Genomic DNA, 22,821 nt, shown 5'->3' on the forward strand with positions numbered 1-22,821 from the left:
AGCAACTATGCGTATTGTATCACAACTTCCTTTTTTCATTTCAAAATGCTGCATCTTTTGGATATCTGAGAAAGAGTGATTTTCTGTGCATGCAGGGAAGCCTTTTATTTGTAACAAAGTCTTGCAGAAATAGACACAAACAACTGACTTTGCAAGAAAAAAAAAAGTAGAGTCCTTTCTTTCTTTTATCAAAAGAAGCCGAGAAGCCAGGCAGGAGGAGTGGGGAATAACTTTCAAGGTCCCTCTTTAGACATTTCACATGTTCCCAGCTGGACCACACAGCAAATCTTTCACCACTCAGGTCTTTAGTGGCAACATCAACCTTCTGGGTCCCTTAGGATGCTAGCCAACAACGCTTCAAATAGTTCCCCTCACATTACTTGACCTGCATTCCCCCGGAGGGTTTATTTCAGGATTTACGAACCTAGCTTGTTAGGTGTGCTTTACCTCTTAGGACAGTGATGGGAAAGGCAGGTGGTGATGGTAGTTAAGAGCAGGGGCTTGGAGGGCAGAGGGATCTGAACTGAATCCCAGCTGTACCATGTGGCTGTTGGGACACTTGGCCCATTGTCACGAATCTAGGAAGGAGGCCTGCGAAGGGCTCCTTTGGGTTCAACTCAACTGAGTGCTTGTGGCTGAGAAAATCCTGTTTGCTGCCAAATGAAAAAGGGGCAGAGGCTGCGGGTCAAGTTACCTTGGTGTAAATAAATCAAGCTGCACTGCCCGTGCGTGTACCTATCTGACCCACATTTAGGTCAAATTAGGTCAACAAGTACTTCGGGCTGGTGATAATGGCAGCTCCCATTTGTTGAGGCTTACGGTGGCCCCGGCTTCATGATCGGTGCATGCATCTTAGTGTTTAATCCTCACAACATCCCTGTGGGATCTTAGCCCCATTTTATGAACAGGTAAACAGGGGCACAGAGAAGTCAAGTAACCTGCTCCTACAACTAGTAAGTGCACAGTTGAGATTCAAACTTTGGCAGCTGGTCTCCAAAGCCCACACTCAGAAGCATTCTGCTGTGTGACGCACATGGGCCTTCCTTGGGCATGGCTCATGGTGTGCATGGGAGAGGCGGCTCACCTTGGGGAGCGAGTGCTCTTAGCTCTCTCTCTGCTAAGTTGATGACAGAGTATGTCCTTTAGGAGTTGGGCACGTACCTGGTACCTCTCTGGATCTTCAGAAAGAGTGTAGGGGTCCCAGAAAAACCACAGGCATTAGGATCACAATGACTCGTTTGACTCCTGACCTTACCAGGTACCAGTTGTATGACCTTGAGCAAATTTCTTAATGCATTGAGACTCAGTTTCCTTACCTGAAAAAGAAAGAAAATAATAGTACCTCGTTTATTCCGATATGGGAGGATAAAAGAGCACAACGCACATAAAACATCTGACACAGTGATAAGTTGCCAGGAGGAACTAAGTAAACCATGGTTCCTAAGCTTCTCTCATGAACTGGGAACACAGAAGGCCTTTAGGAGTGTTTGTGGTTGGCGCTGAATGACTGGGGACCCCCTGCTGGCCTCAGTGATATGAAGTACTTTGCATCTCCTTGTCATGCTGGAGTACTCACAAAAGTAGTTTTTGAGCCAGTTTCTTCATTTCTAAAATGAGGATAATTGTACCTGCCTCACAGAGTTGTTGTGAGGATGAAGTGCGATAATGTATGGAAATGCTTGGAATAGCATCTAGAATAGAAATGCTCAGCAATGAATGACAACCACCATCGTCGCCATTAGCACCTTCACCATCATCATCCCCCTCACCATTACCACCATCACCATGTGATCATCACCATGACTGTCATACTCGTCACCATTATCCTCTTACTACCATCATCATCATCCTCACCACCATCATCATCTTCATCACCACAGTTCTCACCAACATCATAATCATCATCACACCATCATCACCACCACCACCACCACCACCACCACCACCACCACCACCACCACCACCATAGTCATATCACCATCATCATCCTCACTTATTCTCACTCCCACCATCCTCATCATCCTCACCATCTTCACCATCCTCACTACCGTTACCATGGCTGCTGCCATCTGTGTGTGGACGGTTCTGTGCTAGGAATGAGGTACAGTAGTACCTAACACAGAGAATACAGGGAATTGTTTAACTCATTCCTTTCTTTTAGTCTTTTGGGACCTTGCCATAATACTGCTTGTACTGGAAGAGAAAATGCCTTTACTGTCAACCTCTGCCAAATGAGTGAAGGATGAACCCTACTCATTGACCTTTCTGTTATAACTCTCCATGCTTTCTCTCTAACTTCTCAGAACCAAGTAGTTGTAATCACAGAATATGGTCTGTGTTTCCCCCACAGGCGTTCTGTAGAGCATTATTCCAAAAGATGTTAGATGTGAGCCAGGACAGCAAAAAAGGAGAAATGTGTTTTGGGAACACTGCATTCTTTACCCCATTTTTCTAGATCCATAGCACATGTTGGCGTAGAAGGGACTCTGCACTTGAGATGGCAGGTTTGAGAAATGTTGCCTGAAATGATTTTCTGGAATTGCTGTCCTGACACTCAACTCTATAATTAATCCACATCGCTTTATAATAAAATATATGTCTAGATTTATGGACATAAGCTACAAGCACTAAAATGGTCTTGGACATGGGGAGGGGACGGCACACACATAACTTGGCCCCACTATTATTAGGATAGAGATGCTAGTTCCTTACTTCTTGAAGAACAGTTAGTACTGTGATCCATGTTTTACCTGATTTCATGTTTGCTCAGGACTGCCAAGATTACAACAGTACCACTGGGACTGGGGAGCCATTGGGTGGTCAGGAGAAGACCAACTATCCTCTTCTCTGTGCTATATGTGAGGGGCAGGCATTATAGAAGTTAATCGTGTTTTTGCTTTTGTCTTCTTTTCAAAGAAATTTATACCACCTTTGGGACTACTTTGGAGACATCATGGCTGGAGATGTTGAATCATCAGAGTTGAAAATCACTCCTTTATTCTCATTTATTGCTCTAAGAATGTCAAATTCATGCGGTCTCTATGAAGGGTGACTTGGCAAGGCATAGCAATAATCTTCAAAATGTCAGAGTTCCTGAAGGTGTGGCCCTCAGCTCTCTTCCTCATATACTTTTTTACTGATACCATTCACACCTATGGCTTTATCCATCCATCCATCCATCCACCCATCCACCCCACCATCTATCCATCCATCCACCCACCCATTCATCCCCCACTCATCTCCCATCCAATGATTCATCCATCTACCTATCAATCCATCCATTCATTCACCCATCCATCCATCCATCCATCCACTCATCCACCCATCCATCCTCCATTTATCTCCCATCCAACCATTCATCCATCTACCTATCAATCTGTCCATCCATCCATTCATCCACTCATCCACCCACAGTTATTAAGCACCCACTATGTGGCATATGCTTTTCTGGGTTCTAGAGATACACCATTAACATCTGTTTCCCAGACTAGACATACAAGGTGACGGCTGCATCCTTGGCACCTCATCTTGAATGTCTCACAAGCACTTCTTTCAAACCTGGTCTTCATTCAACGTTCCTTACTCTGGATTTTAGTGAAGAAGAATTGCCTGTTCTTTTACACAAGCCAGAAACCTGGAGGTTTCTAGAACCCTTTCTCTATGTCACTTCCCTTCCAATCATATCCAATTCCACCACTGAGGCCTGTTGATTTACCTCTTAAATGCCTGAGAAACTTCTCCCCTTCTGTATCCTACCCCTGCCCTGGAGCCACCATCGTCTCTTGTGACAGCCTTCTAGCTGGTTCCCTGGTGCTCCATGATGGCCATTTTCCAGTACATTTTCCACTCACAGTCAAGAGGATTATCTCCTAAAGCAAACCTGTCCATCAGTTCCCTGCTTAAAATCTTTCATTGGGTTCTCAATGCGCTTAGGATAAAGCAGAGCTTCTTATCAGAGCCCTACAAGCCCACATGGCACATCCCCCGCTGACCTTTCCTGCCAGCCCTGTCCCACCTCCCACCCCTATTTTTTTCAGTGCCTTGTGTTCTTCATGCTCCCATCCTAATACACATCTCTCTTCACCCAGAATTCTCTCCCCTCCCCTCTCCTCCCCTCTCCTCTGACAAATAACTCCTGTGTATCCTGAGGATGCCCTGCCTTCCCTAACCAGGTTAGAGTCCTGCACTTCTCCTTTGTAGCACTTGTCACCTTTAATGTTTTAGGTGTGAGTGATTTTCCAATTAATGCCCACCCTCCCCTCCCTAAGACCACAAGGTCTATGAGGGCAGCAATAGTGTTTATTTCCCCCTCAATATTTTATCATGACAAATTTCAAATGTACAGATAAAGCAAGAGGCTAAGCAAGACACCCATACACCCTCCACCTGGATTCCACCTGTTTCTGACCTCGCTACATCTCTGCCCTGCACAGAGCTGGTGTCTAGTAGGCATGCAATGAATTTGTTGAATGAAAGTGGTTTAACTCCCTCCACCTCTAAGGTGATAAATATAAGATGAATTGGTATATGTTCTGTACCATTCATTTCAGCATTAACTGTAAGTATGGGAAACTGGAAACAACTTAAATGCCCGTGACAAAAAAATTAAAAAAAAAATAAATGTATAAGTAGTGCCTATTCTGTGCCAGATACTATTCTAAGTACTTCACATATACCGATGCATTCTAATCCTCCCGACAACCTCAAGGGGTAGGTACTCCTTATTATCCTCATTTTACGGGTAAGGAAACTGAGGCAGAGAGAGAGTAAGAATCATACATCTATTTCCATGGGAAAATTCTGTGGAAGTTATGCCCGAAATAAACAGTAGTGACAACATCACCTGCTGGCAAAGGATGAGGAGCAAGAGGAACTCTCACGCATTGCTGGTGGGAATGCAAAATGGTGCAGGCTCTTTGGAGGACAGTTTGGTGGTTTCTTTTAAAACCATGCATGCCCTTACTACATGATCTAGCAATTCTACTCCCTGGTATTTACCCAAAGGAGTTGAAAACTTATATCCACACAAAAATCTGCACACAGATGGTGATGATGGCTTTACTCATAATTGCCAAAACTTGGACGCTACCAGGATGTCCTTTCACCAGGTGGATGGATAGATAAACTATGGTCCGTCCAGACAACTAGTCAGTGCTAAAAAGAAGTGAGTTATCAAGTCATGAAAAGACATGAGAGGGAACTTAAATGCATGTTACTAAGTGAAAGAAGCCAATCTGGAGAGTTGTAGGATTCCAGTTGCATGACGTTCTGGAAGAGGCAAAACCATAGAGGCAGTAGAGAGGTCAGCGGCTGGGGGAGCTGGAGGTTGGGGGAGGGATGAGTAGATAGCAAGCGGAGGATTTTTAGGGCAATGAAACTATCCTGTGTGATACTATAATGGTGGATCCAGGTCGTGACACCTTTGTCCAAACCCACAGAGTGTGCAACGCCGAGAGTGAGCCCCGATGTGAAGCATGGTCTCTGGGAATGATGCATCCCTGTAGATTCACCAACTGTAACACACTTACCACTCTGGTCGGGGGGTGCTGATAATGGGGGGGGATTGGGCATATGGGGGGCAGGGGGCACACGGGAAGTCTCTGTACAGTACTTTCCTCTCAGTTTTTCTGTGAACCTAAAACTGCTCTAAAAACAGTCTAATAGATACATAATGGTAGTCGCTTCTGAGAGATAGGATTTAGCATAATCCCGACTTAATTTTCCTTTTGCTTGTGTCACGTCTCATTTTCCTTCAGTAATCATGTCTCACTTTTTTTTTTCCTCCCCCAAGGAAAAAATCACTTCTCAAAGTCTGGAGAAGGGCCACTTGGCCACATAGCTAAGAAGCCTTCCTCAACAGATGTCCCATCATGATAAGATTCAACGCGACATTTTAGAGTCATGCAACTACGTGAGAAAAAAGTGCCATTAACCTGTGTCAGAGCTGGAGAGCTGGATGCCCACGTCCCGGAGGAGACGCTCCGTTTCCTCCAGCCAGGACAGCGACAGGCACAGGATGTCCAGCGCCACCTTCTGGAGCCCTGAAACAGGTGGGCTCACCTGAAGGTTCTGAAGCAGGTCCACCTCCTTCCTCAGGTCCTTGCTACCGCAAGACTTTTTCATGCAGGCCTGGAAAGACACGAGATCATGAGGAGCCCAGACGCTGGGCCCAGAAGCAGCAGCGCTCTTGACTTGGCCAAGAGACAGGCAGCGCCGCATGTTGGCCGCACTCGGACGGCTCAGTTTCATTTACCTCCCCCCCAGCCCGCCTGCTCCCCGTTTTGGCAGCTTTTGCTTTTTTGGCACTCTAGTGTAGCCTTTGGTGGCCGAAGAGACCCCACTTTTAGGTATCTGCAATTCCAAAGCCAAACTGCCAAGGACAATTGGCTGAAAGGAGAACCAAATCTGGCTACTTCTGTTCATCAAAATTCCTGTTGAGATCAACACATCAGCTGGTCAGAAAGCGGGGTTTCCTGATTTGAAGGAGTGCTGACAAGCCAGCGTTTGCACAAGCTCCCCAAATAGTAGCTGCTTATTTCTAGAGAAAGCAGAAGCAGCTGCCTGCTTGGGGAGGCTCCATTCTGGTGTGGGAGCCATGGGGTTCAGGCAGACTTCTGGGCCCGTCTCCTCTGGAGTCAGAAGCAAAAGAGGCAACCCCCCCCCCCAACAACAACAACAACAACAACAAAACAAAAACAAAAAAAACACCCAAAAAAACAAAAACCCCAAAGAGCCCCAAACAATAGCCTTTCCACTGCTGGGCCAGAAAATAATGCAAATAAAGAGCAGGGATGTTCCTCTGAAAATAACAGGGGACTTATTTATTATTGATTTGTTTTTTGCTGGGGCCCGGGGCCTCCCCAGGTCAGTAGCAGGGGTGCATCATGCATCTTTTCCGTGGCCGCACCAAGTTCACCTGGGAGGCATTTTTTGAGGCTCTTTGTTTTCTGCTCCCAAACAGATTTCTCCAGGAGAAAAGGATGAAAAAGGAGCAGAACATTTCTTCCCAACCTACTCCACAAATGCTGGGGAAATTTCCCAAACAAGCAGCACAAGAATGAGATTTGTAAAAAGCCGAGGAAGAGGGCACCTGGCAGTTGTCTAGAGATGTCTTCAGCTTCTGGATGTTCTCTGTGATTTCCTCCTGTTTAGAATTGCTGAGCTGAGTCTCCTTCTGCAGGGTCCATCTTTTCTGCTGAAAGTTGATGTTGTCCTCAGTGACCTGGGTGATCTTCTCTATTAGCTGGTGAGAAAAAGGAAAGAGAGATTTGCACACCAGGGTGGCTCTGGGAAGGGACCAGGAGCGTGAGTTCAAGCTCCCGGGTTCTGCAGGTGAACGGGGAGGCCCTGACGTGTCTTGGTGACGGCTCTGGAGGAGGACATTGGTCCTGTCCCCGGGACATGTCTCCCAGGGTCTGAGATGGCTTTTCAGAGCCAAAGGTCTGTAATGTCATGAGTTTGCTCTGGATTCTCCTGCACCGTGATTTGTCACGCGGAGCCTGATGCTGTGGACTCATAGGTAGAAAGAAGGTCAGTGTCCACAGCTGACAAGAGTAGCCCATGGTGTGTTTTCTTACACATGCATGGAACAGAGGGTTAGAAAGAAAATCAGAAGAATGACAAAATCAGAAGGAAGAAGTGAGAACGCAGCGTCTGGGGACAGGCAGGCCCCACTCCCCCCTACTTCTAAGGTGCCAGCGAGGGGGTAAATGTGTGTGTCTGGCGACCAGAAATAGGCCTGAGTGGTTTAATTTGATTTTCACAGAAACATTTCAAGGGAATTTAACTGGCTTTTACTTTAAAAGCCAGGAAATCCCATAAAATCAAAACAAATCTTTATGGTGTAGCAACAGTGTGAAAAATATGTACCACCAACAAAACACAGGCGCATATGCTCCCAGTGTCTGGAGGCCCAGGTCCCCGAGGGAGGAAGGGAGGAAGCAAGAAAAACCTGTTGATCGGTGACGGGCTTGTCCAGGAACGGCTTCACTCGTCCGTAGGTGGCCTTGATGACTTGACTTCTGAAATGCTCCAGCTACACACAAAGGGAAGGCGACAAAAAAAAAAAAAAAAAAAAAAGGGGGTGAAGGCGACAGTCAGTGGGGCCAGCCAGGGCTGGGGTGGCCGGCAGTGCCAGGGACCAGGAGGTAGGGGGCCGCAGCCTCCAATGGTCAGTACGGCTCGCGGGCGTCTTGAGCTCTTCCTGGAAGGGGCCGGCAGCCGAGAACACAACAGCAGGTTCTAATTACCTTTCAGGTCTGCCCGCCGAACCCGACGGGCACCCGTGGTCGGCGCACACGCCGCTCGCACCCTCAGACGAGCCACTTGCTGCCAATTATCCAGTGGGAAGTCTGGGGCCGGGAGCGCTCTTCCGTAATTGGGAAGTCGGCCCCAGACTGTGAGATAAACATTGAGGCTGTCAGCCCAAGTAAATGGTGTCATCAGCTCGGGTGTCTGGCGAGAGGACAGTGTGCTCCCGTCTGCCAGCCTGGGCCTCCGACCATACGTGTCCTGAACGCTGTGTTGGTGGCCTTTGGGTCCCCAGAGCCTGGTTCAGAGCCGGGCAGAGGAGGCGCTCGGTACGTATTCATCGATGCTCATATGCGGGCATCTGCCAGCCCTGGGCACCCCACTTTGGTTCAGCCAGCTTTTCCTGGGTGCCTGCTTGGTGCCAGTGTTTTCAGATTACAGTCGACGAGATGGCGCGGTTGGATTAGGCCAGGGCACACGGAGGCACGGCTCTAAGGTGCCCAGTGCCCGCAGCAGGGATGGGCCGGGAAGCCCAGCTTGCTCTGAGAATTTACCAACGTGGCCTGGGTTTTTGGTTTACTGACAAAACATGGTCATGGATTCTGAAACAGAGCCCTGAACATACAAAAACAAACAAACAACAACAAAAAAAAACAAAAATAAAATAAAATAAAATAAAATAAAATAAAATAAAATAAAACAAAATAAAATAAAATAAAATAAAACAGAGCCCTGAAGGGATCATAGGTGCCACCAAATCAACTCAAAAGTCAAAGGGTCCGGGCAGCCCCAGTGGCTCAGCAGTTTAGCGCCACCTTCAGCCCAGGGTGTGATCCTGGAGACCCGGGATCAAGTCCCACGTCTGGCTCCCTGCATGGAGCCTGCTTCTCCCTCTGCCTGTGTCTCTGCCTCTCTTGCTCTCTCTCTCTGTCTCTTATGAATAAATAAAATAAAATAAAAAGTCAAAGGGTCCTAACATGCAGGGTTTACTTGCTACCGCGCAGTTCTAGGAACCTAAGAGTGGAATGGTGAGCTCCTAAGGACACCCCTGCAATCAGCCTGCTCAAAGCAGACGGGGCAGGGGTGGGGGTGCTGAGGCACTCCAGGCCATCCTCTGGATCCATGGCCAAGGGGAGGGGTCCCAACGAGCCCAGGAAGAGGTCACGCAGAGAGTGCCCTGTGAATGACGGCCCCACATCCCCCTGGAGGCCTCCCACAGCACTGCTCAGGGGGGGAGGGGACAGGTCCTCCTGGCTCATGGCTCAGTCCTCGAGCCACTTGCCTGGCGAGGGGCAGAGTCTCAGGCAGGGAGCAGGGCCCTGGAAATAAGGGGGTGGGATGGGGAAGTAGCAGAGATGGGGCCCACCCTCTGTCTCTTGGGTCATACCCGGAGGAATCTCAGTGTCTTGCGGGGGGGGGGGGTCCTCCCGGGAGACTTCTCTCCTAAACTCCACTGTAACCTGGATGCTGGGACTTGGGCAAGTGACACAGATCATGCTTTCAATCAAGGGTGTGTTGGGGGCTGCAGGGCACAGAAAGGGGACGGGCTGGTCTGGGTGCACAGACCTTTCTGAGAATCCAGTGAGCAACCTGGTGGGTCCCCCTTCCCAGGAGAACAGAAGCACAGACATATATACACAGAGAATGTTCTTGGGCCCCCTGGAGCCATGGCTGCCAGGAGGGGTCCCCCAGGAGAAGTCCAAGGCAGGCTGCTCTGGAGCCATATCCTGGAGGGTCAGGGCCTCTACCCTGGCGTCCAGTTGGCTTTCCCTCGGCCTTTGGCGAAGTCTTGTTGGCACGTCCTGGCCCTCACATCCATGCCGCACACCAGAGGAAGGGCCACTGGGCCATCTGGGGCCAGAGCGTTAGGGCAGTGGCGTGCCCAGGCCAGCCTGTCGGAGCCTGCCCACCGGCCTGCCCAGACTCTTCCCCATCTAGCGAGCACTTTGACATCTGGCTTCCCCTTACTTTCTTTCCTTAAGGACACTGACTGTGACATCTGCCGGCAGACAGGGGATGCAAGATCACAGTAAATGTCAGGACAAAAAAGTGTGAGGGAGAAAGTCCCAGAAACACCATGGGGTCAAGAGGCTCAGACTCTTCCCAGGAGGGAATTGCACAGCGGCGGGTTCACCGCGTGGAGCAGGGTTGGGCTGTTGGTGCGGGCAGCTTCCCGGGGTGCAGGAGCCACACGCGGCTTCTCGGCTGGGGTCGAATCCAACCACGGCCACCGTCCTCCTGACTCATCCCCACCAGCTGGGGAGCAGAAAACCCAGGGGCGCATGGGCCACCGAGGGGGGCTCTGGAGCTCGCCTACCTGACCTACTGCCCTTTCCAAATTGACTTTAATGAGGGTCTCTCTGTTTCCCATTTCTTGTAGCTGGAGCAATTTCTTTCTGGAATCCTCCTGAAGCTTCTCTTCAACCTGAAAGGACGATGAAAGCATGTGCTTGCTGCTAATGTGATCATAATGCCCTCTGGGGAGCTTCCTGGAGGAGGTCTGATGGCCATGGGGGTCCTGGGGCGGGGGCAGGGGTCATGGGTGAGCGAGTGCAGGGTGGAGGCGGGCTCGCAGGAGTCGCCCCGGGGTGGGATGGAAAGGACCCCTGCGGGTCCCTAGCAAGCCACATGACCGGGGATGGGTCCTCCTCTGCCTAGCGGGGATGGTGATCCTAGTGCTCCTCCCAGGGTGAGTGCGGGGATTCAGTGTTTCGAGCGGGGCTGGCACTTCTGGAAAGCTCTGTGCACACATCGGGCGCTGCGCTCTGCAAACGGGGCCGGGAACGTGCCCCGGGCGCCGTGCTCTAGCGCCGCGGGGAACTGGCCCACGCCGGGTACCTGGTAGATGCTATTACTTGGCCTTATCATCGTGCCCGTTTGGCATCACCGCTTCCAGCCCGCTCGCCAGCGGAAGCCGCGCCGGGGCTTGCCAAGCAAAGTCTTCTAGGAATCGCAGCCCGTGGGAAGCGGGGCGACTGGCCGGGTCATTGTCCCCGGGCGGGAGAGGGCGAGGCGGGCGAGCTTGCCGGGCTGGACGCCGCCCTCTGCCGGCCGCCACGGGCCCCGCAGCCCGGCTGCTCCCTTGGGGACCCTGCCGTTTTGGAAGCACCTGCAGAGCCCAGGGCTCTGGGGTTCTCCGGAGAGGAAGCAAACTCCCCTAGATAAGCGTGAGGATTTTGTGCTGCAACGACTTTGCGAGCTGTTTCTTAGGGGGCTGAAGGGGGGGTCACAGAAGTAATAAAAGACCCAGAAGAGCCCCGGAGCTTTCTTCCGAGCAGCGTGGGGCAGCCCCGGAGCCTCTGGGTAGCGCCGGGCCGTTGGCAAAGCCATCTACGCTCCCTGGGCCTCAGCTTCCTCCGCAAACATCCCCTCACGTCTAAACACGCCCTGACTTCTACTTCAGCAGACTCCCTCATACGCCGGGAAGGCCAAGTCCAGCCTGGACTCTGCCTTTAGCGGGGCTCCCCACCTAAGGATCTGCCCCACCTTCCCTGCCCCAGCCCTTGGGGTCATCCTTCGCTGCCGCCCTGCTCCATCTCTCACGCCAAGCCATCTCCAAGCCTGTGGCTCGGGCCCCTGTCACATCCAGTCCACGTCTCCATCCCTACCCTGGTGAGCACCCCTGCCAGGCACCGAGGGCCTCTGGCCTATGTAAGTGGCTCCTCCCTCTGGTTTACTTCCTCCCAACACATTCTTTATGCTGTGAGAGTTGCCAGGCTGTGGAGCAGCTGGGTCCGACACAACTTTCCACATTGACAGAAATGCTCCCTGTCTGTGCTGACTAGTAGCCACCAGCCACCTCGGGCTGTCAAGCACTGGCAATGTGGCTGGTGTGACTGGGGAACTCAGTTTGGAGTTTTACCCAATCTTGGTTAATTTCAGCGTGAAGAGTCGCATGTGGCTCGTGGCTGCGCCACAGTGACGGGAGCCACACAAACCTGGGTTCCAGTCTTTGCTTCGTTACCTACTGACAGTGTGGCTGTGGGCTGGTTACCTTACTAGTGACTAGGAGCCTTGATTCCCTCATCTGTAAAACGGAGAGCATAATCGGTGAAAGAGATGAACTGCTTGGCATAGTGCCCAGTACATGGGAAATTTTAGCTATTATCTTCACCGTAACCATTGATCACAAGTCATCATACCAGTTCTCTGTTCAAAAGCCTTCAGCAGCAACCTGCTGCCCATGTGGTAGGTCACCCGAGTGCCACACTAACGCCAAACACCCAGCCAAGGATGCAAGAAGCCCATACGAATGCCAAACAGGTAAATAAAAATGAGTCCACACTGAAATAAATCATAATAAATCTGCTAAAAATCAAGAGAAAACAAAATCTTCAGAGTGGCCAGGGAAAATAGATTACCCAAAGGCAAACAGTTAGGCTTGTAAATGACGTCTAAGCAGAAACAACAGCGTCCGAGAGTCAATGGAATGATGGACCTGACGTTACCTGTAATGCGCTAGAAGAATGTCAACGTCAACGCAGAATTCAACACTCAGTCGAAATGTGTTTTAAGAATGAAGGTTAAATATTCATTTCCAAAGATGCGTGTGCCCAAATCTGAGAGACTTTGTCATCAGCGTAGCCATGCTGAAGGAAAACACTAAAAGGTGTTCTTTGGATGGAAGAACAATGATCCCAAATGGATGATCAGAGATGCAGAAAAGAAAGCAAGAAAGGTAACGTATGGACATGAATATTGACTATAGAGAAATAGTGACTAGATCTTCTGGGGTTTACAAATAGGGAATAGTTGATGAGGCACATGGGTGGTTCAGCTGGTTAAGGGTCTGACTCTTGGTCTTGGTTCTGGCCCCGACCTGAGGGTCATGAGTTCGGGTCCTGTATTGGGCTCTACACTGGGCATGAAGCCTACTTAAAAATAAAATAAATAAAATAAATAAAATAAAATATCATTTAGAAAAATGACAACAGTGGCACACAAATCTGGAGGGGGTGAGTGAAGTTAGTGTTCCACAGTCATTTCCTTACCAAGGAGAAGGGCATAATTATCAACTAATGTTGGATCTTGGTAAGTCAAGAATGCAGATTATAGCCATTAGGTTGACCATCAGAAGAAGAGTTAAAGAATGAGAAACTCAATTACTATTGGAATTGTTAAGTCAAGGCTGAATGCTGTTGTCTTGCTATTACTAAGAGAGTAGTAAAAGAGGAAGGCATTTCCAAGCTAACAGAGAAGATGGAAACAAAAACCACTAACTCAAAAGAGGGCATGAAAGGAAGAAAAGGGAGCATCACACAGTTTGTACACTGAGCAGGAAGGTAGATTTAAATCCCGACAAACCAGCAACCACATTATATGTAAATGCACCAAGAGACAAAGGCTGTTAAAGTAGATTTTATGAATATGATACGCTAGTTAGAAGAGAGATGTGCCTAAAACTTAAAACAAAGACTGACAGAAAGAGTAGGAACAAGATATGCTATGAAAATATCAGTATTTTTTTCTTTTCAAAAGAAAAGCAGTCGGGCTTCTAGCTATATATATACATATATTATGACATTTTATTTATTTGAGACAGAGAGAGAAGCAGAGAGAGAGGGAGAAGGTCAAGTAGATTCTGCACTGAGCATAGAGCCTGATCTGGGGCTTGATCCCAGGACCCTGAGATCATGACCTGAGCCAAAATCAAGAGTTAGACGCCAGCTGAGTCACCCAGGCATCCCACTGCCAAAGTTGCATTAATGACAAAGTAGACGTTAAGGGGAAAAATCTATTAGAGATGAAGAGGGACATTTTATGATGATCAAAGGTTTTTTTTTTTTCTCCAATGAGAAGTATTAAAATTCTAAATTTATAGGCACTTAGTAACACGGCCTCAAAATATATAAAGCAAAAGTTGTCAATACTAAAAGTAGCAATACACAAATCCACAATCATGAGATTTTAAAAAATATGCCTCTTCAATGACTGCTAGGCCACATGGCCAAAAATATCCATAAGAGCATTTAAGTTTGAGCAACACCATTAGCAAACTTGATTTAATGGATCAGTTCTCTTCTGGATAAATTTTACAAATAAGAGTTGAAGTCAGGCTAGACTTGTGGTTACACACAGGAGCATGGAGTCAGATAGACGCGGGTCCAAGTTCTGAGAAGTACAGCTACTTTATCTGCGTGAACTTGGCTAACATCGTGTACCTCTGTGAGCCTCAGTTTCTCAACCATAAAGTGGGGTTAATACCGGTATTGACCACGTGGAGTTATTGGGAGATTGAGATGATACGTGCAGAAGGCCTGGCCCAGAGCGGTCACTGGGCCACCCTGTCCTTGCCTTACCTTGCTTTTTTCTCGCAGTGTCTTAGAGATCATGTTCTGTTCAGTACAACTCTTTTTCAGCTCCTCCCTGAGCTTCTTCATTTCTTTCTCCATGTCTTGGATTTGCTGAAAGAGTTTCAAGAACAGGAAGTCAACTTCCCTGATGGGAAGTGGGAGTTGCCTTCTGGGCTGAAAAGTCCTGAGCCTCTGTAGTTCATTTCATTGGGTTCATTAAGGCAGAAACCTAGTCTGGTATTAGCTTAATTGCTTCCCTTGGGGGAAAATTCTACATCTGTGGGGCAAAGTAGATGTTTTTTCAATTGATGGTTGGGAAATTGGGTAAAGGGAAATGATTAGTTTCTTTTGAAAATCAGCATGGACCCTGGATTAAACAGTACAAGATATTCATCAACTCATTAGAAGCTCTTCTCCTAGGGTATATTTTTGAGATCAGTCTGAATCAGGGCTGCTTGGATGCCACAATGGACATAGTCTGGAAGGACAGAATAATGAAATTTTTCTTTTTTCCCATTCTGAGGCAGAGAATAGCAATGTTCCTGGCACAGAGAACAGGACGTCTCTTCCTCGTGTCTAAGGTGCTGTACTTCCTAATGAATGGGGACGTGGGCCTGGTGCCGTGGAAGAGGACTCGACTGGCACAGGAAATGAACGTTTTCATTTTATTTTATTTTTTTAAAAAATATTTTATTTATTTATTTATGAGAGACACAGAGAGAGGCAGAGACATTGGTGGAGGGAAAAGCAGGCTCCCTGTGGGGAGCCCGATGTGGGACTCGATCCTGGGACCCTGGGATCACGCCTTGAGCTGAAGGCAGATGCTCAACCCAGGCGTCCCTGAATGTTTTCATTCTAGTGCAAGTATTTTCACCGTTGTTTCATTATTTCCAAAGTCATCGCCTATATAAGGCAAATGATTTTTTTTGTTTGTTTTTATGAGTTGGTGTAAAGTGGATGTATTTCAACAAAAATGCTTCAGGAAGAATTTTGTGTTAATAAGAGTGCCCACATGTAAGATAAACTCTGACGATGGAACATGAAAGTTTGGACACCACAGGTCTGGGGGGCAGGGACCCCATGTCTCCCGTCCAGCCCCACGGGGACGGTGTGCACTGCCCAGAGAATCCTGGGGAGTGTGTTTTCTACGGTATTTTCAGCCATTTCTTCTTTGAGGCTATAAGCAGCATTTCCAAGAATTAGGAGACTAGGTTAATAAACAATCATTAAAGCCCTACAGCATGTGCTATCTAATGGGCCATGGAACCCCTCTCCGACCCCCCAAAGCTCCCTGCAGGTCAAAGTCTAGTCTTTCTGGGGACACGTAGCAGTGAATAGGCTCAACTCACAGTTTTGCAGAGTTTTAACTCTTTCCCTTGGGCTTCCTGGTGTTCCTTCTGAGCATCTTCCTTTCTTAACTCTTCTTTCAGCGCCGAGCACTACGGAGAGACAACACAAGAAGGCCACGTGGGGCTGTCTGTGGGTCCCCAAGTCCCCGCATTTGCTCCTAAGAGCATTTCCTATTGCTTAATCCAATCACTTCCCCAAATTTCCAGAGGCGAGGCCATTTGCGTCTGAGGGACGCCCGGGGCCCTGCAGCAGGTGGTAGTCAGTCGCTCCTCTCGTGAGTTCGGGGATAATGTGTGTAAATGCTTCTTCAGGAGCCAGCAGTCCACACCACAGGACAGACCCAGCTTTGCGGAGTCTGGATCCTTAGGGTGGCGGGATGGGTGTGTTTGCCTCTGGGACCAGCCAAGAGAGCTGCCAGGAATACAGGGAGGTGCTCTCGTGCTTTCTGCAAGGTGCATCTCCCAACACAGCTGCTTGGCGGAGGGAAGGTAAATGGAACAGCCTTTCAGGGGGGCAGTTTGGCAACACACATTGAGAACATAACGATGGGCCTTCTTTTGACCCAGAAACCCCCACTTTAGTATTGTCTCTTAAGGACGCTGACTAGAGAAATCAGCAAAACTGTAGGGTCAGGGATGTTCTTGGCAGTATTAGCAAGAGAGGAAAAGGAAGAAAGAAAAAGAAACAGCCGTGTCCAACAACAGATCACTTAATTACGTTGTGTACTTCCAGACAAATATTCTGTAGCTTTTAGGACCGACGATAAGAGCTTTTATTTATTAACGTGGGAAAATAGTACATAGTTAAAATTAAAAAAGAGTATAGTATAAATGTTAAAATTTGTATTTATTTATTTTTTTCCAAGACTGGAAAAATACACATTAAAATATGAATGTGGGTTTCTAGGGGTAGCGTTTTCTTCCTTATCTCTTCAATTTTGCTTCTCAATATCATCTGCTTTTATTTTCCTAAAATTATCACACATGACAAAGGGGATTAGAAAAAAAGGAAAGCCAGGCATCCACGTGCTCACAAGAGCTGCACCGGTTAGGGAGGAGAAACGCCTCACTCCAAGGTCAACGAGGAAGGGGAAGTGGGGGGAGAAAGAATCCACATGTACTTCGGTGAGCAGAATGGTCAAATCGGGGTTGTTTTTCCATATTTCTCCCACTCGGCACCGGCCCTGCAAGCTGCCCCCCTTGCCGGCACGCACACGCACACACTCACAGGCACACTCACGCCCCCCACACAAAGCAGGTGCCCTGCGCGTGTAGGAGTCAGTCTGCGGGGAGAAGTGGGGGCAGGGGCGGGAGAGGGCCACTGAAATCAGCCTCCCACTTCTCAGAACATCACTTTCTTGTCCCCTCCTGGCCGATGCGACACGGAGGCAAGTTAAGTCATGAGACAAGAAAGCCTGGGCTTGGATCCTGGCCTGTCTGACCCCGAAGGTCACGCTCTGCGTTTTCTGAGTTCCAAACTGAGAACCGTGCTAAGCACCGGACGGGTACTTCTCGGGCCTTTTCTTTAGGACTTGGGGCTCTCACCCCCTGACATCCCCGCAGACGGAGCACCGGGTCAGTCAGGCACCGTGTGTCCCCGAGCTGCCGCCTGGGGTGACGGCTCTTCGATTCAGCTGGATTCATTGCAAGAGAGCACACACATGCTGAGAAACCTTACTCTGCGGGATCGGGATTCTAAAGTCAGGATGGAAGGCATCATTCGCAGAGTCGAAGTCATATATGGTTATATTTTCAAGGTTTTATTTATTTATTTGAGAGAGAGCGCGCACGAGAGAGCGAGCACGCACAGGGAGAGGGGCAGAGGAGGACTCGATCCCAGGACTCCAGGGATCATGACCTGGGCCGAAGGCAGACGCTTAACCGACTGAGCCACCAGGCACCCCTCAAAGTTACATTTAAAAAGCTCTTTAAAGGGATCCCTGGGTGGCTTAGCGGTTTAGTGCCTGCCTTTGGCCCAGGGTGGGATCCTGGAGTCCCGGGATTGAGTCCCACGTCAGGCTCCCGGCATGGAGCCTGCTTCTCCCTCCTCCTGTGTCTCTGCCTCTCTCTCTCTCTCTATCATAAATAAATAAATAAATCTTTAAAAAAAAATAAAATAAAAAGCTCTTTAACTTGCAGAGAACCTGGCCCCTGCCGCTGGTCTCTCCTGCTGGGCCTTTTGTGCTCTGGGCCACCCAGCCGCTGTCCTCCTGTGCCCTCCTTACGCCCTGGGGCACCGGCCTCATCTCACGGTGGTGGGAGAGATGGGAGTGACATTTAAAGCCGGGGCTCAGGGTATGAGAGATGAGTCATGGGACTCTGCTCTGCTTGCTTTTTGGGGACAGCTACAGTATGAGGACAGTGACCCAACACTCACTCTGGAACTGAGGGCTTCAAGCTGGTGATCCTTTTCTTTGTTCTCACTTTTTAGTTGGTTTACCTCCTGTTTGAGCTGTTGAATTTCCTCATCCCTTGTGAACACTTCTTTTTGCAGAGATGACACCATCCCTGGGGGAATGAATGAATAAATAAATAAATAAACAAATAAATTTTACATAGATATTTAATAATATTTTTTTAAAAGATTATTTATTTATTTATTCATAGAGATACAGAGAGAGAATGAGAGGCAGAGACACAGGCAGAGGGAGAAGCAGGCTCCATGCAGGGAGCCTGACGTGGGACTCGATCCCGGGCCTCCAGGATCGCGCCCTGGGCTGTAGACGGCACTAAACTGCTGCGCCACCAGGGCTGCCCTAATAATATTTATATATATATATATATAGACTCACAGAGGTCAAAAGGGCAGGAAGGATGACTGCACCACAGCTGTCAGCCCTTGTGGCCGAGCCCCTTCCAAGCCCGGGCCTCCCCTGGTGCTCACCTGCACCAGAGGAGCTTGTGTCCAGGCTCCCAGAGCCGGGACAGGGGTGACGCTGAAATGCGCTGAACAGCATTTGCTTAAGACGGCGGCGAGAACAAGAAGTCAGCGAGTGTTGCCGGGGGAGGAGAAGAGCCTTTGGGGGGGGCCCCTGTGGGCTCAGGCTTGGCAGGAGAGGCCACGCCATGGGGCTGGGAAGCCGAGGCCCAGTGCGGGGAAGGCCCAGGAGGTTTCACCAGAGGCCATAAAAAGGCTTGTGGCAGAAGGAGGCTGTCAGTGAGGCGGTTGGATTCACGCTCACCACCACTTAGTAGCCTGGTGTTCCTGGACACGTTATTTTCCTTATCAGTATCTTACTGTGTCTCCCCGAGGAGTTATGATAAGGGTTAAAGACCTATAAAGAACACAGGAGAGTGGCTGACCCACAGCGTTTGTTACAGGGCACCTATTACTATTATTATTTTTGTGGTAGCCAGCTTCTAAACTGGCCCCAGCGGTCACGCCCTGGCGCAGCCCCTCCCGCCAGGAGCAGGCTGACGTGGGTAGCCAGGATGATATTGTGGGGAAGACGGACTGAGACTTCCTAGGGGGGTCGTAGGAGACATTGCGGCTTTCCCTTGGGTCTCCGCTGGCTCACACGCGGGGCGAGGCCGACCGCCATGTTGTGAGGACACTCAAGCGGCCGAGGGAGAGGCCCACACCGTGGGGAGCGGGGGGGGCCAGCTCCCGGCCCAGCCAATGTGCTGACTGCGCCTCACGGGAGACCCTGAGAACCAAGTCACCCCCACATTCCTGAGCTCCAGAGCTGGATGAGATAAATAAATAGTGGTTGTTGTTTTACCCATTAGATTTTGGGATAACCGGTTACGTAGCAGGTCGCTAACTACCGGATTCTCGTATTGAGGACAAGCGGGAAGAAGGGTGCGGAAAGGCTGTGCGATTGGGTTGTCTCAGGTGGTTCTTCTCTTGGAAGAACATTTTGCCCCATCTGATTGGTAGCTGCCAGTCAGCAAAGGATGTGAACTGAATGGGATCCAGAGCTCTGTCACAGGACTTTGCAACGGGTGGATCCCTCTGGGACTCGCCTTCAAGCTTTGTGGGGCGGGACGGGACCGACCTGTGGTGTGGAGGTCAGTGGGCGTCACGATGGCCTGTCAGCCTGGTCTCTGAGTGGCTACACTGAGCAAATCCCCTGCCGACCCCCGACGGACACCAGGTGGAGGCAAGACACCAGCCCGCGTGTCGGAAGCCACGGAGACCCAGGGCCGCTGCCGCAGCGCAACCCGGCCCTGAGCTTCTCGAGCTCGACTGTGTATACGAGCCCCGGGATCCCGCCCAAGTGCGGCTGCGGTGCAGGACACTCTGGGCTGGGGCCCGGGACTCTGCGGTTCTCACGAGGGCCCGGGGCTTGCTGGTGCGCCGCTCTGGGGACCACACCTTGAGCGGGTCCAGCCCACCCGTGTTCCCCCAGCCCAGGGCCGTCCACTCCCCGAGTGGAGACGGTGGTGTCTGAGGACGGAGCATAGACAGGCCTGGCGGGTGCTGGGGTAGGGGCCAGGCGGAGGAGAAGCCGGGGGTCAGGCCGCCCGATGCGCAGAGACCCACGGCGACTCCCCCGAGGCTCAGCGCTCTGCTCGGCTTTCCTGCCGCGTCCCGGGCTCTCAGAGCAACAGGCCCAGTCCAGGTGCCCCGGCGCCCGCTTCACTCCCTCCGTGCTCGCTGCCCGGCCCCACTCTCCTCCAGTCCCGGGGCATTCCTGCTTAAAATCCCCAGCGGCTTCCCATTACCATTATCAAACCCAGACCTCCCTCCCAGTGATCTACCCCCTGCCTCCCTCTCTGACCCTGCCTGCCCCCCCCTTTCCGCACCCCACTCCAGCCCCACTCGCCTCCAGCTCCTCCTGCACGGCCACTCGGCCCCAGCCTCAGGCCCTTTGCACTTGTGATCCCTCTGCTGGGAACACTGTTCCCTTTGGTGTCCTGACTGCTCTCCCCTTTCCACCTCTTCAAAGGCCCGTCCTCGCCCGCCCACCAAGCTATATGCTCCCTTCATTTCTGCCCCTCAAGCGCCTCGCTCCCACACTGGGCCAGTTTTCTCCGAAACGGGCTTGCTTATTCACTGTGGGTTTACTTTTAGTGCCTGTCACCCGCTCACAGACGTGAACCCTGGGAGCACAGGAGCGCTGTGCTCAGGGCTCTCTGTCCCCAGCCCCCAGAACAGGGCCTGATACCCAGTGGGCGCTCAATAAACACGTAGGATGAATGAAAGGATCCAGGGTGAGAAACAGCTGGTCTCCAGAGGGCCTGTGGGCCCCCACCCTGAGGTCTGTAGGGTGCAGCCTCTGCTGGCCACTTAGGAAATGTTTTCACTTGGGCCATATGTACCAGGCCCCTAACGCGGTGACCCCACTCTGCCCACATTCTAGCTTGAAGGCAAGCTGGCCCGTGGAAGTGCCCAAGCCCCACGGCGTCCCGTGTCCTCCCTGGGGCGCTCGCCAGACATAGCTGAGTGATAACCTTCTCGCACACGGGGTATCAGGCCCTGCCCGAGGAGCTGGTTGTACTTGAACTCGGGGACACAGGCCGCTGAGAAGATCGCCGAGGCCGCACCCCGGATCAGCGTGCAGCCGGGCAGCGGTGGACTGGTGATGTCTGCTGCGGCCAGGGGAGGAGGGGGAAGGGGCAGCTCTCAGGCCCCCCATCAGAGAGAGCTCACCTGAGGTGACGGCATGGTCCCTCCTCAGGTTCTCACCCTCGTTCTTCAGGGATGTGATTTCCGAGTTCCTCTCAGACAGGGTCTGGCACAGCACCTGGCTGTAGCCTTGCTGTAGGGCACTGATCTGTGGGAGGAGGCGACACGCAGTCAGAGGGCGCTTGCCCGGGTGCGCAGGATCCGCGGGTACCCCTCCGCGGTTGCACAGCAGCTTTGGATGGATCTTTGGTGGGGTGCTGGGGAAACCGAGCTTTTTACTTCTAACCAGCAGAAGGGACAGGAGAGGGCAGGTTCCTTCAGGGACCGCCATGTCACATGTAATCAAAGCATGTCTTATCTTTGTGCCCGCGAAGTGGCTCGGGTCAGCTGGCACCGGGGACAGCTGATCCCTACGGTGCCTTCCTACCCGCCCTGGACGCTCGGCCAGGAACAGACCAGCTGTCGGTTCCGGGTCATGGAGCGCCGAGGGCTGCAGAGCAGAGCTCATGAGAGGGAAGCCGGGTGTAGAATTAATGGCCTCGAATGCGAACAACAGCAGCCTCCATCTCACAGGACACCCCAGGCTCACAAAGCCCTTTCACAGATGCTGCCCTGATGGCAACTGACAGCGTCGCAGGAGGCCGAGGGTCCCGCTCATGCCCCCATTTTGCAAGCAGCACACTGAGTCTCACGGAGGTGGGTCACTTGCTCAGGATCACATGGCTGCAGAGGTGGCTCCTTGCTCCCTGCCAGGTGGCTCTAGGGCCAGGATACAGGCCGCAGGCTGTGCGGCGCAGCAGGGGCTCGGGAGCCCGACTCTGGCCTTCAAACTCTGTTCCTGCCACTTACAGGCTGACGAACACGCGAGGCCAGATGCTGGCTCACTGTTCCATTCCAGAAGTGGGGTGGTGGGAGTCCCCACGGGAGGGGCCGGTTCAGAGGCGTTTTAATGAGTTAGTGTGTGTACAGGCGCCCGGACCGTGCCTGGCGCTCGGCACCCAGACGGTAGCCGTGACTGTCCTCCGAGCTCAGCACCCGGTGGGCCAGGCTGCAGCTCCTCCAGCCCATTCTGGGGAAGGTACCGGGTAAGATTTTTGGATGCACTTGGGAGCCTCGTTGAGGCTCATTTACACACCTGCGTGACTGCAATTAGGCGGGGCTATGGGGGTCCCTGTCCACCTTCTTATCCTGCAGCAGGTGTGGCACGAAAAATGGGGGGCGGTAGGGCGCTCAGGTCAGGCGGCCAAGGGCGCAGAGGCCTTTGCCACCAGATGGCGCCCACAGTCCTCGGTCCCGGTTTCTGTCCCTGAAGCCCTTGTCGTTCTTACTCTGGTAGAATTAACAGAAGGATCAAGGT

General features: G+C 51.0%; 1 protein-coding gene across 1 annotated transcript in view; it reads right to left on the reverse strand.

The window, feature by feature from the left end:
• FHAD1 (forkhead associated phosphopeptide binding domain 1) overlaps positions 1–22,821 on the reverse strand; it is a 123,060-nt gene that overhangs the window by 47,556 nt on the left and 52,683 nt on the right. Inside the window, exons 7-13 of the mRNA XM_041767948.1 lie at positions 21,489–21,612; positions 18,270–18,400; positions 15,893–15,982; positions 14,550–14,654; positions 7,952–8,035; positions 7,091–7,243; positions 5,934–6,129 (exon numbers count right to left, since the gene is read on the reverse strand). Coding sequence (XP_041623882.1) covers positions 5,934–6,129; positions 7,091–7,243; positions 7,952–8,035; positions 14,550–14,654; positions 15,893–15,982; positions 18,270–18,400; positions 21,489–21,612 — 883 coding nt within the window. The remainder of the gene's footprint in view (positions 1–5,933; positions 6,130–7,090; positions 7,244–7,951; positions 8,036–14,549; positions 14,655–15,892; positions 15,983–18,269; positions 18,401–21,488; positions 21,613–22,821) is intronic.

This window comes from Vulpes lagopus, chromosome 8, assembly GCF_018345385.1.
Source record: "Vulpes lagopus strain Blue_001 chromosome 8, ASM1834538v1, whole genome shotgun sequence".
In the NCBI taxonomy this organism is placed as follows: Eukaryota; Metazoa; Chordata; class Mammalia; order Carnivora; family Canidae; genus Vulpes; species Vulpes lagopus.